The sequence below is a fragment of the Lepidochelys kempii genome, chromosome 14, assembly GCF_965140265.1.
Source record: "Lepidochelys kempii isolate rLepKem1 chromosome 14, rLepKem1.hap2, whole genome shotgun sequence".
Lineage (NCBI taxonomy): Eukaryota > Metazoa > Chordata > Testudines > Cheloniidae > Lepidochelys > Lepidochelys kempii.
In genome coordinates this window covers 2,148,281-2,166,784 of record NC_133269.1, presented here as the reverse complement: position 1 = coordinate 2,166,784, position 18,504 = coordinate 2,148,281, and the positions used below count along the sequence as shown (strand labels likewise).

The window sequence follows — 18,504 nt, the reverse complement described above, 5'->3', positions numbered from 1 at the left end:
AGAGCTCAGGGCCCTTCTCTCTGTCTGGAATGCAGCTCATGTCAGCCTACGCTTGCTTGCTGATGGGCTCAGCAGCCCTGCAGGCACATCTAGTTTGCCATCTCTGGGAGTGGCAGACAACAATATACAACCAGGGGGCACGCTGTGGGGAATGGGTCTGAGACCCCCTTTCCCTGCTCTAGGTGTGTTAGTTTACGTTAGGTACAGTTGGGTGCATCTAACAGCCAGACACCCCCAAAAATCCTCTACCCTAGAAATATCCATAAAAACAACCCCCGCTGCTAGGGTGACCAGTTCACAAGTGTGAAAAATCGGGGCAGGGGAATAGGCGCCTATATAAGACAAAGCCCCAAATATCGGGACTGTTCCTGTACAATCGGGACATCTGGTCACCCTACCCGCTGCAGGCAGATACAGCCCGTCCCATTCTGCCTCTGCAGCCCTTGGGGAACAGGGAAAGCTTCTGCTAAATCCTTCCTCGCTGGAGGGAGAAATGAAAGAAGCTCTCACCAGAGGGTGCCTCTGGGACTTACAACTCACTCTGCATCCGATGAAGTGAGCTGTAGCTCACGAAAGCTCATGCTCTAATAAATTGGTTAGTCTCTAAGGTGCCACAAGTCCTCCTTTTCTTTTTGTGATTACAGACTAACACGGCTGCTGCTCTGAAACTCTCTGCTTTCAGTTTCATTTCTCTGCTGCCTGCTCAGACGGTGCTGTATGCAGGGTTGTTGTGGGCATGTCGGTCCCAAGATATGAGAGGGACAAGGTGGGGGAGGTCATATCTTTTATGGCACCAACTCCTGTTGGTGAGAGAGAGAAGCGTTCCAGCCACACAAAGCTCTTCTCCAGGTTTGGGAAAGGTCCTTTGAGCATCACAGCAAATGCCGTGTTCCTCATCCAGTACACTAAACATCCCAATAACAACGGCAGGGGTGAAACCAGACAATCACAACACTCTCGAATGAGCTCAGATGGGAAAATGATAAAAGACAGGAGGGGGAACACTTTCCACAAAGCAATCACTCTATGTCTAACTTATCAGTCCTCATCCTCAAAGGAAACCTGCACGAGGACCACTCTTTCCCTCTGCAGGCTTCCCTCTGCAGGCTGGTATTATGCATATACCAACCCTTAGGCTCCTTAAGTGAGTCAGGGGACAGAGTAGAATTACCTATGGTTATATCTCTGGAAATAGTCTCCACAGTTAAGCTCTGGTTCTGGGGTTCAGGTCCCTCCCACCTGTCTGTACACCCCACTTCCTTGTACTTGAGTGCCCAGGCCCTCAACTTCTGGACACAGTGCACACAGATTTGCTGCCTCCAAGGAAGCAGAGTCCCCCAGTTCACTAGCTTTGCCTCCGCTCAACACTCTCCTTAGCACCCGGCATGTAGTTGATAAACACGTTTATCTGACAAAGTTTAAGACAGAGAGTCAAATAGAAGTAAGTCTAAGGATTGAAAACTCCTGGTTACAGATAAATGAAAAATCTAAAATGCAAGCTAGAGCCACTACTTATAACTGTGTTCCTTTCCTGTCTCATGAAGTAATTCTCACCCAATAGTCCGTCCATACAGCACTTGGCCAGTCGAGAGCTGGCGTCCACGTTTCTTGAGACAGCCGCCCTGGCAGAGTGTCCCCTCTGTAATGGATGCCATCTGTGGCCTTCTGTATTCTCTTATACAGTTCCAGACCTTTTGTCTCTTCTCCTAACCTGGGACATTTTGTCACCGTTTGCACCAAGGTTCCCCCCTTTTGTGCTCTGTAAAGGGCCCGAGCCTGCCCCTTGTCTAGACTGTAAAAGCTCAGCTGGGCTGAGAGATGCCAGTTGTTCTCCCTCTTCACTGAGTTCGCTCTGAAAACCACCTCAGCCTAGGTGAGCAGTTTCCCCTCCAGCAGCTTTGGAACACAACATCCCATGTTCCATCACTCCTACAATATTTCCCATCCATACTTCCCCCACTAACCAGGACAACCAGCAAGTTCTTAGCTTTCAGCACAGACTGCACATGGCCCCCTTCACTGAACTCTCGCTCACAGGGGAGACATGCCACGTCCCTGGGTACAGACTTGTAACCGTGAACCCTCCATCTCTTGCCCCTATAGGGCTCCCCGGTCACAGGCAGGGCCTGGAGTTTAGTCATTCCTGCAAGTCCAAAAGAGAAACCATTTCTCCAATGAGTGGAAGAGCCACAGGCTGAGTCCTTGGGAATCGTACAGTTTTATTGTTCATGGTACAGAGCGTTCCCCTTGGAAACACAACCTTCCGTAAGGGAAGAGCAGAGCAGGTGCTCGTTCAGAAAGGTTTCATCTTCTATAAGCAGGCAGTGGGCCTGACTCCCCACTGCTGGGCACCTGGTCTTGTAATTTACACCTGATCCATGGCACAGCAAATGCAACTGCTGTTTTGAGTGGAGAATTCTGATTCAGTGGCATCACACACCTGCTTTGCACAAGTGCAAATGACACCACCTGGTGCCAGGTAGGGGGGAATCAGGTGAGTGTCCAGAGAAGGGTCAGTGTATAACAAAAGCTTTGAACTGCACAGCAGCAAAATAGTCCAGCTGCCCCCACTCCAGCCAAACTGGAGGCAGAGAGGTCAGTGCCCCCGAGACCATAGCCAAGGTTGGCACAGGAATAGATCTGCCCTGGGGCAACCATAGCTGGTACAGACCTCCTTGATGGATCCTGGAGTACAGCGCTAGACTTGTCCCTGCCTTAAAGGCTTTTTTTTTTAAATGGGGAGGAGAAGGGCATTGGGGGTGCGGGGTTCAGCTAAGAGAGAAGGAGGATTGTGCACCTAGCTAGGGTGTAACTGTTTTCATTGCATAATGTGTATTTCATGGGGTCAGCCGCACCCAATCAGGACCCCGGGGCAGGAGGAAACAAGTTCAGCTCTACAAAACTAAAGCCATCCCCTCCCCCATAGCTCCATTGTCCTTCAGAACTGAGTCAGGAGCACTTGGGCTGGCTGCACCCAAAAAATAAGCTGCTCCCACGTGAGTGGCCAGAAGGAAACAGCATGCACAGCAGATTGTGCAAACACATAACATTTCAACTGGGCTCCTCCGGCTTGTACGTGCCCAGAGGCTCTGCTGGACTCAGCTCATTCTGGACTGGGGAAGAACAATCAGTGACAGACTCTCCCCAATGCACCACAATTCACCCCCAGTGCATTGTGCAGAGCTTTGCCCCTCCACCTCCTTCCTTACACGGGGACTGGAATAGTTGACAATGGTGACATTTAAATTATCCTCACCTGACACCCGAGTTAACAGCCCCTCCCAGCTGAGCAGAGCAGTTCACCCCTCAGCGCTAGTGCTCCAGGCTCTTTGCAGATTCAGTTACCCTAATCTCACCTTGGTGAGGTTTCCCCCCGACTGCAGCAGCTGGAGACTTACTTTTCAAAGGAAATTAGACTCTGAAGCCTTGGATAGCAGCTTCAACGCCATGCTAGTGCAGCGTACCAGCTCAGCCCCAACGCTGGGGGGCTGAAGGCAGCAGCTTTATAGAAAAATCCTAAACCAAGAGGTCTAGGTTACAAATGAAATTCTCAAAACTCTCCTTCTCCCAGTGGCCTGAACAGGTATTACCCTGATTCCTAGAGCGGAGAGACATGTCCTTGGTCACGGAGGACAGCTACTGTCTCCTTGAAATGCCGCGTTAACGGGGAAAGGCTATAATTCAAAGGGGCGTTGGACATTGATATGAACAACAACAAGATGCAGGGTTGTAATAATAAACACTTAAAGCAGAATTTGGGAAGAGAACCTCCACCAGCCAACCTCCATCGGGAGTCAGGAGATTTCCAAAGGGGGGCAGACTATCCCACACCTTCCTCTGAAGCACCTGGTACTGGCCGCTGCTGGAGACGGGATACTCGTCGGGACAGACCCGGGGGCTGATCCAGCGTGCAATGCCTGTAGACTCTGGCATGTGCGGAGCTGTGTCTGGAAGCGGGTGGTGTGTGTGTGTGATATCAGGCAGGTGGGAGGATGAGCACTGTGGAGGGTGCAGTGCATGGGAGTGGGCAGCTTGTGTCCTATTGCTGGTGACAGCTAAAAGCCACCTGTGAACTGAGCATTCTGCGCCCTGGTGCCCCAAAGCACCTCCTCCAAAGCCCAGTTCTCCCACCCAGACGCTGCTGGGCTTCCTCCACTCCTTTGCAGACCATGTCACCCCCATAATTCCCTTTCTGGATTCCCTTGTCCATAATGTCACTCAAGTGCTAGAGCCCTCACTAAGCTCCCTAGATCAGCTCTGGCCAGAGAGCCCAGCCAGACTCGACAGGCATTGGGCCACAGCGGGGCTGCATCCGCTCATGCCAGGTCTCAATCTGGCGCAGCATCCATAATGCCCGTACTCCCCGTGCAGCCTGCATAGACCATCGGGGGCTTGGCTGGATTCTTCACTGCCCATCCCTGCTCCAACTGTCCCCTGATCATGGTTAATCATAGAATATCAGGTTGGAAGGGACCTCAGGAGGTCATCTAGTCCAACCCCCTGCTCAAAGCAGGACCAGTCCCCAATTTTTGCCCCAGATCCCTAAATGGCCCCCTCAAGGATTGAACTCACAACCCAGGGTTTAGCAGGCCAATGCTCAAACCACTGAGCTAGCCCTCCCCCTGTGTTCAGACGCCCTCCACCTCATCCTGCTGCCACCACCACCTTCCCGAAAAGCCAGGGCGATTCAGTGGAAACCTAAACCATGGAGGCCACAAGGGGCCCTAGAAGGCAATGTCCCCTTCCCCTGGGGGGGCAGTGCTATCCCCAGGAAACACTAAGCTTCCCGCCACCAGCTAGCAACCGGCTCCTACAATGTCAGATGGCTCAGTGCTCCCTGGGACACAGCAATGGAGAAACAAGCCCAGAGGGCTTTTCATCCCCTCACCAGATAGCATCGCCAGTGAGAGTGTCCCCCTCTCCACAGCTGTATTGCCTTAAAGTGCACTAGGAACTACACAGGGCAGTGGAGACGGGGTGGCACATGTCCATTCTCCAGAGCATCCAGGAGGTGCCAGTCTGAGGCAAGGAGGGCAAAAGGGCAGAGGTTGCCAATCCTCACTGGATGAGCCCTGACGCTGGCAGCATGTTCTCGCTGGCGCTGTGAAGTAGGACTCGGCTCCTGCCATCCAGTTCTGCTCCATGGCCCTTCTCTGCAGGAGAGGCAGGGGTGGCATGGGTGGGGAAGGAGAGAGGAAGGCAAAAAACCGGGGACATTTAAAGCAAAGGCCTAGGCTCCACCGAGATGCCATGACAGACTCAGGGGCATTTAACTTTCCAAAGCCTGAATTCCAGCTCGGAAGAAAGAGAAGGAGTCTCTCTTAGGGCAAAAAGAAAAGGAGGACTTGCGGCACCTTAGAGACTAACAAATTTATTTGAGCATAAGCTTTCGTGAGCTACAGCTCACTTCATCGGATGTATTGAGTGGAAAATACAGTGGAGAGATTTATACACACAGAGAACATGCAACAATGGGTGTTACCATCACTCTCGTTACAGTGTGTATGGTAACACCCTGCTGCTACTCTGAAACCTCTCTTAGGGCAGTCAGGCCCCTCCCCCCCCCAGCTCCCCCTCCCTCCTCCCCCCCACACACACTTCTGGGGGTCTCCAGATCTACCTAACCCCATAAGCGCTTCCTCTGATAACCACCAGAGGGATTCAATTCAACCATCTCCCCAGAACCCCGGGCAGCAGCAGCTCCTAGTCTGAACACTTGGGGCATTTCTCTGGAGGTTACCACTTGTTGCTGGTCCCATGCCAGAGGCATATTAGCCTTTCCCAGCCCTACAGAGAGCAGGGCCTTGGCCTCACTTACCCGCCTCCTCCAGGCTGGGGAAATGTTGGAATCCCTCCAGATCTGCAGACAGCAAGACTTGGAGAACATGGCCCTGAGGAGAGGGGACAGGATGAGTGCGGTTGTGACATTCCAGCTTCCATCGTTCACAGAGACAGCAAAGACTTCCAGATGTGTATCCTGGGAGGCTCAGGAAGGGAGGCTGGGCCGAGTTGACCCCAAGAGCTCAGTCCCTAGGTAGGAGCAGCACAGATGACAGCTGCAGCCCCTCCCCACGGCTTGATCCATATGAGTGAATCCCAGATTCTGTAGCCACTGTAGGAGCAGCCTCCCCCTTCTTGAGTGGGCAGGTGCAGCCCATGAGGACAGCAGGTCTCAAGACGCCATGCTCCATCTTGACCTGAGCAGCCAGGCCACAATGCATGCTGGACCATGATTTTGCATCTGAGCTGATGGGCACTGATATCAGCTGCGTTAGTCGCACGTTAGGTACAAGCTTCAGGTTCTTGGTAAATTGCAAGTGCAGCCCCAAGTTCTCGAGCTTCCTCTGGGGAAGGAAATTTGACTGAGCTAGTCTGGTGACCAGCCCACTGGAGAATATGGCAGCAGCCTTGGTTTTGGAAGCAGCTGCATGACAAGTGCCCATGTCCCTGGTCCGAATTGACAGCCAGTGCCCACCCCTACTTTCCAGACACACCTGCAAGCCAAAGAAGGTCAGGGTGAGGCCCCTTTTCCGGAACTCCTGCAGCAGGTCTGCCAATCCCATCACCACGGTATAATCCATGCTGCTGACGTGGGTGCAGTCCAGGATGACACAGCGTGGCGGAGACACTGAGGGCAAGAACACCATGTGGTCACCTCACTGGCATTTCCAGCAGAACATTCACCAGCCACCTGGGCAGGAAACTTAAAGCAGGAATTGATCTTTCTGAGCCTGGCAGTTTGGAGCGTTGGCACGAGTTTCGCCAAGCCTCTGTTGATCCTGCCCCACCCAGCCAGCCATTTACACTGGGCGGATGCTGAAGGCCACACAAGCCTGAGAGAGAGTGAAGGATAAAGCCTTGATAGCTGCATCAACGGGTCCTGCCCAGGCAGGGTGAATCCCAGTCCAATTCCAACTCAGGCTTTCCCCAAGATCTCTTCCCTACAAGCCGCAGGGAGAGGGCTCTCAGGGGCCAGCTGGCTGATCACAGGAGGTTCAGAATCAGCTTCATGGGCATTTGCCTGAGCAGCTGATCTGAATTTGGGGTTGTATTTATCCAGGAGCTCCAAGGCTGACAAAGGCCCCCCTGCGGAGCAGCCATTCTGGCCTCCTTCATATTCAGAGGCTCAGCAGTGAGACCAGCGCTGTCCACAAGCTACAGCATTGAAACGAGGATGCGTTTGGCTTGTACCAGATGGGCTGATAGTCAGGGTAGACTGCACCGTACCTGCCAGAGCCCATCTGTGCATGGCATCTCGGAGGGACTCAACAGCGGGGAAATGCAGACCACTCGCAGGCTGCATGAGAAGCACCCCCTGCTCTGATAGCTGCAGGAGAACCAAGAGGGGAAAGATGAGAGGTGGCTGCGCTGGGTAATGTAACATGCTCCAAATTCTCAGCCCAGAGCCAGTGTCCCCCTCACAGTGGAGGCGGGTGCGTAGGTAACACAGCCAGCCATTGTCCCTCACACTGAAGGGGCGTGTGATGGAGCCTTCACCCCATCTCTCACCACACACCCATGACTCCCCCAACCGCACACAGACAGGCTGGTGTGTGTGTACACACTGGAAATGGAGGGGATCAAACACCATCAGTGCTAAGAAATGCTGCCCACACCATTCTCAGCTGCCTGCATTAACCATTTCTTTGCGTCTCTTGGACTGTCTCTCTGCACCACAGCTGGGGCAGATGAGGGCCATGGGGGTGTTAAGTAGGGATGGGGCAGGATCGGAAGAAGAGGAAGCCACACGATGCACCCAGCTATTGCTCCAGGTAGATGCCTATGGCAATAGTGACATCCTCCCACATCTCAGGGAACCCCACTGAAGCTGAACCCCACACAAGGAGGTCTGAGCCGCACCTTGATCCGAGGCCTGGCAATGGTGTAGAGCAGGAGAACGCCGGAGACCAGCATGCCGGCCATGATGCCATACTGAACCTCCCAGAAGCAGAGCAGGAACGTCACACACAGCGGCACAAGGTCCAGCCCTGAGAGTGAGACCCCAGTCATTGCCTCGTCCCATCCGTTCACCCTCCCACACGGCAGCTGTGCCGCGAAGCCCCCAGCGTCAGCCAGCAGCCTGTGGAGCCAGGGGAAGGGGAATGGACGAGGGAACAGACGCCCGTTTGCATCTGTAGAGGGGGAGCGGAGATGCCTTTGCGCGTGGCACATTACAGGCCGGAGGCTGCCGGTGGCGGGAGAGGGTTCAGATTGGGGTGCAGGAAGTCAGGGTTCAGTGCTAACACAACATCCAAACATCTTGGGGCTCCCTGTGTGCTTCAATCCCAACATCTGGCCGAGCACCACATGAGGGCTACCAGAGATGCGGGGAGGGGAGGGGATACTCAAAGCCCTCATCTCAAGAAGGGCAGAGTCTGGAGCTGGGTCAGTGAGCGGGAGAACACCTGGCCAGAATCCCCAGGCTGGGACACGGGATGTTTTACAGCAGTCTGGAAACGTGACGTGCTGCCTTGGCGCTGAATATTATCACCTAAACTGCCCCCTCTTGGTCCAGGGCACCCCACAGGCATCTGTCTTTCTGTACACCAGGGCACAGAGCGCTCAGAGGCGGGAGGGAACTACGCTACATTCAGGTGTGGAGCACACACAATCAAATGGCCCTCTCAGATCCCTGCGTAACGGGCACAGGTCCAGCAGAGTCTTGCCTGAGAAAAAGAGCTCTGTGTAGCTTGGAAGCTTGTCTTTCTCCCCCACAGAAGTTGGTCCAATGACAGATATTACCGTCCTCATGGATATTTTAACCAGGTGGGGTTATACCAAATCCCACCCTTTTCCGAGCATCGCCAGTAACGGCCTGCAAGTGGCGCTGTATCCCTTTGAACTTCCCCCTATAGTGAAACCATGCAAAGAGCAGGAATTCGCCCTCTGCGGGGATGAGACGGAGCCCCAGGCAGGTGTGCAAAGCAGGTTGCTCGTGGTGCCCGTACGTTTAACCCGCCACAGTGTCCTGAAGATCCTGGCGTCAAACATAGGAGCCACGGCACAAATGATGACAGCAGCCAGAGCCGCTTTGGGAATGTAATAGAAGAGCGAGGTCAGGTAGGCCAGAGAGAGCAGGACCAGGGTCCCTGGGGAGACACAAGGCAGATGGTGAAACACAGCCACCCGACCCCAAGCCACGGCAGGGCAGGGACACCCCAGCCTTCCTCCCCGTACACACACACTCAGCCCAGCCTCACACGGGCGAGGAGAACAGGATGTAAAACCCTGGGGAAGGACGAGCCCAGAGGTGGCCCTTGGAATGGCAGGGGAAGCAGCAATGGAGTCCCTGGGTGAAGGCGGGGCACCTACCTGTTATCAGCCCCCCTGCTGGGGTGCACACGCCCGTCTGTGCATTCACCGCTGTCCTGGAACACAAACCAAACGCACCGTTACAGGCCGTGCGAAGGCCAGCTCCTTCCAGCTCCCCAGTGCGATGGGGGAGCTGCTGGATGGACTCAGTGTCATAAGAGGGAGGCCTGGGGACCGGCCCCACTCTGAGCTCCTGTCTGTCCGGAGACTAGCCCCTCCCCAGGGCATGCAGTACACTGGGGAAGGCCCTTGCCCCCCACCCTAATACATCATCCAGGTAGGAACAAAAGCAAACCCTGAGGGTCCAGGCAGGGGGCATGAGGGGCAGGAGTGAGGGCAAAGCTACAGCACACATGGCCCACTGACATGGGGCAAACGGAAAAGGGCCCCTCTCCACTGGCTGGGATCCAAACCCAGGCCCTGACTGGGTTCACCCAGCCCCTTATCAAGGATCCCCCGTGCCCTGACAAGGCTGGCCTGCCAAACTGGCTGCCAGCCTCAGTGGTGCTACTCACCGCCCAAAGCTGCCGGTGACGGGGTAGGAGGAGACGAAGGAGCCCAGGAGGTTGGTGAGGCCTGTTGTGGGGGGAGAGACGGGATGTTGTGAACTGTGCAGTCAGGAGGGGAGTCCAGATGCTGCCTGGGTTGGGGGGCAGAGTGGGCCCTCCATCCCATCAGTTCCAGCTCAGTGAGGGGCAGCCACCACCAAGGCCCCTTCCAATTAGCAGACAAGGGTCCACAGCAGGTTCAGTCCTGAGACTGGACTCCCAACCCTGCCCCAGCCAGGCTGGAGAGAGGGTCCCCCCGCAACCCCTTACACCATGTCCTGGCAATCCCCCGCCCCCCTGGCTGAGCTCTTACCCATCGCCAACAGCTCCTGATTGGGGTCGATTCTGTAATTGTTCTGCGAGGCTGAAAGAAGGAGGTGGTGACTAGGCAGAACTCCCTACCCCTTTATCCCAGAGCTTCCTGCGAACCTGGTGCCAGCACCCGGGGGGGGGGGGGGGGCGGGGACAGCAGGGTGCATGGAGGGGCGAGTCAGCCTTTGCGGGGGAATGACGTCTGTCACAGGCTCCACGGGACCCCTGAGAAGTGGCTCATTTCACCACCTTCACCCTGCAGGTCACATTCCCCTCACCTGGAGGGCAGTAACAGGCCTTACCAACACTGAGCTCTTGCCTTGGGGCATGGGGAACCTCCCTACCGCATTCTGGTACCTAGGAGCTGCCTCACCAGGGCAATAAACTACAGGGGGAAATGCCCAGCTGTGGGGGAATGTTCCATGTGATCCCCCCTCCCCATCCACTGACCCTACACTCCAAGGGACAGCCCCCAAGCACCTCCTTCCTGCACCCCCAGCGCTTTTCTTTGACATGTGGAAGGTCCCACCCCAGGGGCCTTCCCCACTGCTGCCCGGTGGCAGCTGACTCCAGACCCTTCCCCATGTGAGGGCCGAAGGCTGTGGGAGCCCGAAACACAGCACGGCAGACCCGACACCATACCAAAGGCCTTGGCAATAGCGACAGTCTCCATCAGGCCCATGAGAGGCACCACAGCCAGTCCAGCTCCCAGGTCCTGGGGAGGGGATGGAAGAGGCCAGCATGAATATCATGGCAGAGAGCGCTGCAGACGCAGGAGATGGTGCCCTCTGCACTGTCCCCCCATCTCTGAGGGCAGCAGGAAGTGCGAGTCTCAAGAGGAAATCTCCCATGATGCAGCTCAGCCGAGCGAGGGTAGACAGGACCCCTCGCTCCACTAGCCCTGTGCACATACGTGCTGGAGGGCAGGTCACCCCAAGGCTCCATGCATCCAGCCCTGTCTGCTCCCCAACTGGAGGGAAAGGGGCAAAGGGGAGAACCCCCAATTCCCATTGGAATCCCACCTCTCTCGAGCTTGCTCAGCCATTTAAAGGTACGGTACAGAATTAGAGCACCAACCTGGCATGATCCCATCCGCTCCCACCACCACTCACCTGCACCATCTCGCTGAAGGACACAGTGCTGTTGGCTTCGGCCTTGGAGAAAGGCGGCAGCTGGAAGGGAGGGAGCCCCTGGGGCGTCGCCCCAGTGAGGGTGAATGGCTGGGAGCCCATCCCCTGGAAGGAGTAGGCGACCAGGCCAGCAAACAGGACCACAAGTGCATTGCGAGCTACATCAGAGAGGAAATTACCCAGGTGAAAGCATCGCTCCAAGCCCAGTGGGGATGGGCATAGTGGAGGGACATGGACTGGGGACTCTTTCCAGCCCAGGCGGACGCCTGCTGTCCATAAGAGCAGGGGCAGCAGCAGAACGAACCTCCCACCAGCAGGCCTCAGCCCTGCCCTGGAGAGACCCACTGTGCAAGGGGCGTTCAGTCTCCACTCAGTCCTGGCCCTTTCTGTGGGGGCTGCCCACAAGGGGCCAGGCGCTGCCGGTCAGGACAGTGGTTTGGACCGCTGCCTCTCCGGGGGACAGACCCATCTCACACAAGGGCCCCTGAGCAGCCGTCCTACTGGAACAACTTGTGGGCCCTGCCAGCATGGGCCAGATTTGGGCCTAGTGGGGAACGGCCCCCCTGCCCATCACATCCCCCCACAGCCAGCCTGGGCCAGAGCACTCTCCCAGCAGGCATTTGCTGCAGGTACACAACGTGCTGTTTCTTCCTCTTCCTCGTTTCTCCTCATCACCCTGTGACCCTGGCACAAGTCCGGGACCTTACGGTGCTGCCATGGGGAAGAGCAAGTCAGAGCTGGGCAGGGCAGTCAACTAACCTGTTGCTGTGGCCCAGATGATAAGACGACTGATCCTGACGGACAACAGCTCCACCCGATGGACCCTGGGGATGTGGCCTTTCATCGCCCTGAGCCCCACAAGCACTGCCAGGCAGACCAGCCCCAAGAGAGCATCCCCAACCCTGCAAACAGACCAAATCCGGGACATGTTGCAACATACTGCAATCACTACTGAAAAGGTTTTCTCTCGTGGGAAGGGCCCAGCCCAGGCCAGGCCAGGCTCCAGTTCTGAGTGAGGAGACTCGTCTCTGCCACAATCAGATCAGTTCTCAGGGAACAGGGAGAAGGACCCAGGTCAGAAACCGGACAGGAATCAGTGGAGCAGGATCCACTTCCAACCGGAACTGGCCAGGGACAACCATTCCCCATTTCAGCCCCTCACCGCCACTGCTGCAAAGGGCATGTACTCTGCCCTCACTGCCCAAAATGGATCAAGGATAGACAGGGCTGTGCCGGGGTGTGGAGTCACAGGGCAAACCTTGTGTGATGGGGCATTCACCCCACATGAGCCCTGGAAGGTTAACGGAAGCAAGAGAGGCCAGTTAGCCATCGGCTGCACCTGGAGGGGAGCTAGGCCCCAAGGAGGCTTAATCGGGGATGAAGCTCACATGGGCAGAAACAAATGGGGCTGCTCTACAGCCAGGGAGGGGGGCTGCAGTGAGGAAGCCTGCAGCCCTGCTCCCTGATCCTAGGGGAAGGAAGCAGCCCAGGGAAGGGGCAGTGAGGGCTGAGAGAACAGACCTGAGCTGCTGGGTCAAGGGTCCCCAGATTGGAACCCGGTGCAGAGGGGAGGCCTGGGTTCCTGTACAAAGCACTGTGGGAGTGATGCAGTCAGCACAGAGGATAGTGAGAGACCCTGGTGAGACCCTGGCTGGTGGTCTGGCTGGTGAGCTAACCAACAAAGAAGAGGCACTGTGGCTCCTGACTAGCAAGGTGGGGACTGCAGACCGAGTGAATGGGTCAAGGTGCTGGCCGACTGCAGGATGGGGCGCAGACAGTGGTGAGCTAATTCCCCAGATGAGCCATGAGGGGGCGCTGCTGAGCAGCGAGTAGCATCTGCCCCTTACACCCAGTAATTTCCTGCCCCCAGGGGCAGCCAACAGAGGCAGGGCAAGGTGGGGCACAGAGACAACTGAGCTCGCAAGCTTGGGCTGCCTGGGCAATGTGAGGCACAGACCGTCCCAGGGCTGGCTTGAACTGGGAGCCATGCAAGTACCTGCTTGGTGCTGGCAACTCGCTGACGGGCTCAGTGCCCTGCTCTACCGATGGGACTGGGCGGGGAGACAATTCATAGCTCCATTTTCCGCTCCATCCTCCCCCACCCCGGCAACGGGAGAGGCCATGAACTGTCAGGCTGACCCCATGCATCCTCACGCTCCAAACCAATCCAACATGATGGAGGGCATGGAGTGTAGCTTCATGCTGGCACAGGGCACTGGGCAGAGTCTGCTTGTGCCCAGTGTGACCTGACAGAGGACGCAGCAGGCAGCTGCACCTTATACTCACGGTGCCTTTCCCAGCCCTGCGTTCCCCCCACCTCCACACCAGCCACGCCAGGATGCTGGTGGAAGGAACGATCAAGGAAGAGCACAGAGATGTCTGCTGACCTGGTCTCCCCGATTCTTTGGAAGGTGTGATACACCTGCAGGAAGAACTGTCGTGGAATGTTGTGCAGCCCCAGGATGTTCTGTGCAAACAAACAAAGGCCCCATGAAAGACCAGCATAGCCCCAGCTCCCAAATGCACCTGACAGGTATCCCCAATGACAGACCAAAGCCGCATGGGATTGGACCCCTCCCTTCCCCTCCCCATGGCACTGGCCCATGCAGTGTCTTTTGTGTCTGCTACCTGGAAGCTTTCATCAGGGACCAGACCACGTAGCTGTGTGCAAACCTCTGGCCAAGGAATTTTCTCCAGATCCTTCCTCCACCCCTAGGAAACTTTGGCGGCTCAGTGGGGAGACAGTTCCCATTCTCCCAGATGTCTGGTGCTGAGGCAGCCCCTGCCCCATGGAGACAGAGTCCTGCTTCCCATGCAAGCAGACAGGCTCTCCCAAACGTGGTATTCAAACTGGGATGCTTTCCTTGACCCACGACTGTCCAGCTGCCTCCTCTCGAGTTCTCACATGTCACCAGAGGCTGACAGTGAATGTGGCTAAAAGAACTCAGAGGTTCCTCCCAGAAAGAGCACTTGATAAAACCATAAGAGATTAGCTGATGATTTCTGTTGTTTGGCGCCTTGCAAAGCATATGCTGACCCACATCCCATTCTGATTACAGTCAACCACAAAGGAAATGTGGCAATACCTAAAATCACCACAAGGAATGAAGAGGATTGGCCAAGCCGTGGACCAGTCAAACCTCACAGCCAATCCCAGCCCCCCACATCCCTCCCCGTAGAGAAAAATCACCCACCACAGCGGTCAGAGGATACTGATTGTCTCCGCAGCACCCCCATAACCCCCGCATCACCCGAGAGGAGGACAGTGTATTGACAAGGGAAGCAAACAAAGCTTAGTCCACACAGTGTAATGACCAGGTCCCCCAGCCAATGGGCAGAACATCACCTCCACTTGCCCTAGCACTGAGCACAATCTCAGCTCTGGGAGGGAGGGAGGGAACGAGGAACCCACTATGGGTCACTAGCATGGCAGTGCAGGGCACTCACCCCATCACACCAACCTTGCAAAATCCTTCTAGTGCGCTTATCTGGCGCAACCCTGTTTGCTTGTTTGTTTGAGGGGCCAGTGAAGTATCCTTCATGTTTCCACTGATATCACGGCGCCAAGCTAAACAGAATGTGCAGCTGGGCCGGTGAATTTTTATGACAATTTTGCAAGGCTGCATTAGGCCACTGGGCAAGTTAAACTAAAGAAATAGAGAAGCCACAGGGAGGAGAAGGTCCTACCTTGACCTGGTTGAAGCTAATGGTGACCGAAGCGGCCGAGGTAAACCCTTTAATGACGGGGCAGGAAACGAAGTCCAGTAGGAAACCTGCAAAGGATGGAAATTGCTATAAGGAAGCTGCTCTCCTAGGTACAGACTGCAGCATGCACACACATGCAGAGTGCAAGGCTTTACAAATCAGAGCTGGACAACAGCAGACATTTCTTGTGGGGACAAGTGGCTAGAATGAGAAGCGTCATACAAAAACAAGGCCTAACATGGCCGCAGCATCTCACCAAGGTGCAGGAGACCCATGGCTAGCTGGATACAGCCTGACAGGAAGGTCAGCAGGATGGCATAGGCAGGGTCATGGAACGCATAGGAAGAGACCAGCAGCGACATAATGGCCGTTGGACCCAGCGTCACATCTTTTGAGGTCCCCAGAAGGCAGTAGACAAAGCAGCCCATGAAGGAGGAATAGAGACCGTACTGCACAGGAACAAACAGAGCCTTCAGCGCCAGAATCACAGTGACCTGGGAACCTGCTCTGACCATGCCAGGACCGGGGCATTCTGAAAGGATGGCTGTGATTGGTTAGCAAAGGGTCTGGCCAGGGAAGTATCCCAGGGGAATGTATTGGGCAATCTTTGGAAGAAATGTCTGTCACGTGTTCGTCACCCTGATATCTGTACCACACACTTTCTGAAAGAGGAACGTGGCCAGTCCCAGGAGGCTGCCTGCCTTCAGCCCCCCAGTGTGCCCTGCCACTCACCTTGCCACGTGTTACTGCCTCGCTAACACCCACCCAGCCCCCCTGCTGTTACAATCTTCAGCATTCTGCCAGGATATGCAAGCACCTCCCTCCACTGTAATCGCCCTCACTGTGAACAGTGCCCCCTTTATAATGCTCAAAACTCTGCATTTTTGCAGTGGCTACCATTAAAACATTGAGGTTTACTGTGTGGCAGTATTTACAATATCCTCTGTGCTGTGACGGGGAGACTCCTCCAGTACCACAGGACATTTAGCTACTGCAGCTGGGGAACATCCAGCCTGTAGTGGCATTGGGGGCAGGTGCTATAAAGAGGACACTGTAGACTTACTCGCACATGGAATGAGTGAGTTCTAAGCTTGGCTGTATGTATGGCCAGGTGAGGAGCCTGCATTGATCAGATCAGCACACGCCTATGCCAGGGACAGCCCAAGGGATGTACTTCTCAGTGTCCGCAGCACTGAGGCATTGGGGTCCCTTTGTGAAAAGAGGAGGGGAAACAATACGTGTTGGTTGCCTCGAGATGACTCTGCAAAGGAACTTGCAACAGCTGCTTCCACTCCCCCCCCCCCCCCCCCCCGGCACAACCCTCCAGCTCTAGAATCAAGCAACCCACCTGAACTGGCAGGCCGGCCACCTCGGCATAGGCCAGTGCTTGCGGCACGACAGTCAGGCCCACGGTCACGCCAGCGATGAGATCGAGCTGCAGCCACTGCAGAGAATACTGGGGCAGCCACCTGAGGACAGGGAGCCTCCTCTGCACTGTGCAGTAGGAGCAGCATCGCTCGGGGGCCTCTCGGTCCCGCTCTGCCATAGCAGCTTTCTTGGGAATTCAGACCAGTGTGTACCACGCTCCAGGCTCAGCTGGGTCTGTCAGGGCGCCACTAGAATCCCCTGCAACGATCTCAGGGGACATGGTGACCGGGAGAAGACAGTCTCCTCAGCAGCACTGTTCAGTGGAGTTCTCTGGTTCGCCAACATACCTGCATGGGAAGGAGGGTCAGAGACTCGGCCTAGGCCGGGCAGGGATGCACGGGGCACTGTCTGTCCATTTATAGCACCCACCGATGGACTCCTCTCCTTCCAGGCTCCTATTAAGGCCCAGACTGAGGGACGCCTCCACCTCCTCCATTCAGCTGCTGAGGTCTCCTAAGGCAGAGCCTTGGCCCTGGGGGCAAGTGCAGAGAACTTGCTGGGTGGAGTTTTTCTGCCCCCCATGGACTCTAGCTCCCTCTCCTGGAACATTTTCCCAGAGGGACACTGGCGAGCTGCACTCCAGGGCAGGGAGTGGGTCCCAAGGAGCCGGCCTGGGCAGAGTGCTGCTCAACGGGTTTCTCTCTCTCTCTCTTTGGCAAAGAGAAGGAAATAGAGAGTTTTTACATGAGGCTGCAAAGAAAGAAGGAGCCTCCGCCCCGTTCCCAGAAATGCCCAGCACATGGGTCTGGGCAGTAAGTCGCCCAGCAGGGCCTAGTTTGCTCTGATTATTTTAGAAAGCCAAGGGCCGAGAACAGAGGAAGAACAGTCAGTGCTAGCTGGATCCGCGGCAGGGACAGGCTGCATACACCTCTCCACCTGCGCAAGGTGACAAAGACCCACGCTGAGGGACACAACAAACCTCATTTCACACAGGAATATCAACAAAGATACATTAGAATTGGAAAAGGTACAGAGAAGGGCAACAAAAATGAATCCGATTTCATGCATCCGATGAAGTGAGTTGTAGCTCACGAAAGCTTATGGTCAAATAAATTGGTTAGTCTCTAAGGTGCCATAAGTCCTCCTTTTCTTTTTTTAAAAATGATTGGGGGTCTGGAACAGCTTCCATAGGAGGAGCGATCAAAAAGACTGGAAGTGTACAGCTGAGAAAAGAGGTGACTCAGGGGGGATATGATAGAGGTCTATAAAATCATGTACATTATGATGTAGAAAGCGAATAGGGAAGTGTTATTTACTCCTTCACATAACACAAGAACCAGGGGTCACCTGATGAAATACATAGGCAGCAGGTTTAAAACAAAAGGAAGCACTGCTTCACACCACACACCGTCACCCAGTGGGACTTTTGCCAGGGGATGTGATGAAGGCCAAAAGTACAACTGGGTTAAAAAAATGAGGTAAGTTCACGGAGGACAGGTCCATCAATAGCTATGAGCCAAGACAGTCAGGGACGCAACCCCATTCTCTGGGTGTCCCTCAGCCTCTGACTGCCAGAGGCTGGGACTGGACCCCAGGGGACTGAGGGATCCCTGGATGATTGTTCTGTTCGCTCCCCCTGAAGCACGGGGCAGGGGCCAGTGTGGGAGGCAGGACCCTGGGCTAGACGGACCATGGGTCCAACCCCGTGTCCTTCTGAGAGCCCGAGCAGGGCGAGGCGCCTGCCCGCAGCACCGGAACAATGTGTACCGCGGGGGGAGGCTAAGAGCCATTGATCCGCACGGTCAAACCCTGGCTCTCATGGAACCACGTCGAGCCAGGGGGTGCGGCGGCAGCACCCCAAGGTCTCTGGGCTCCCGGCCGGAGCTGCTGGACAGGGGCTGCTCTGCGGTACGCAACGCCCGGGGTGGGGGGCACCCCGCGGGGTCGGAGGGCAGGAGAAGAGGCGCCCGGGGGCCCTGGAGAGCTCTGGCTGCCCCGGCCCCCGAGGGTCGCCCCGCACGTCCCCCCCCGGCCCCGGCCCCGCACTCACCCGCCCCAGCCGCCGCCGCCGCCGGGCGCCCGGACCCCGGCCCGGCTCCTGTGACGCGCCCGGGGCGGAGCCGGCGTGG

General features: G+C 56.0%; 1 protein-coding gene across 7 annotated transcripts; it reads right to left on the bottom strand.

Annotated features, from left to right (window-relative positions):
* Positions 1 to 2,168: 2,168 nt before the first annotated feature.
* On the bottom strand, positions 2,169 to 18,498 carry SLC26A11 (solute carrier family 26 member 11). 7 transcript variants are annotated; one of them, XM_073311297.1, is made up of 17 exons: positions 18,426 to 18,498; positions 16,356 to 16,722; positions 15,264 to 15,456; positions 14,990 to 15,075; positions 13,690 to 13,769; positions 12,062 to 12,204; positions 11,285 to 11,460; positions 10,815 to 10,887; positions 10,174 to 10,224; positions 9,828 to 9,888; positions 9,313 to 9,368; positions 8,949 to 9,089; positions 7,861 to 7,988; positions 7,228 to 7,327; positions 6,495 to 6,628; positions 5,819 to 5,891; positions 2,169 to 5,153 (listed from the first exon to the last, which is right to left on the bottom strand). In XM_073311297.1, exons 2-17 carry the CDS (start codon positions 16,551 to 16,553, stop codon positions 5,059 to 5,061), a joined length of 1,788 nt encoding a protein of 595 aa, XP_073167398.1. In that variant the 5' UTR covers positions 16,554 to 16,722; positions 18,426 to 18,498; the 3' UTR covers positions 2,169 to 5,058. The 7 variants fall into 7 exon arrangements, 6 of the variants coding, with proteins under 6 accessions (XP_073167398.1, XP_073167395.1, XP_073167396.1 ...); XM_073311294.1 differs by lacking the exons at positions 2,169 to 5,153; positions 5,819 to 5,891 and adding an exon at positions 5,902 to 6,344; XM_073311295.1 differs by lacking the exons at positions 2,169 to 5,153; positions 5,819 to 5,891; positions 18,426 to 18,498 and adding exons at positions 5,902 to 6,344; positions 16,805 to 17,076.
* Positions 18,499 to 18,504: the final 6 nt, after the last annotated feature.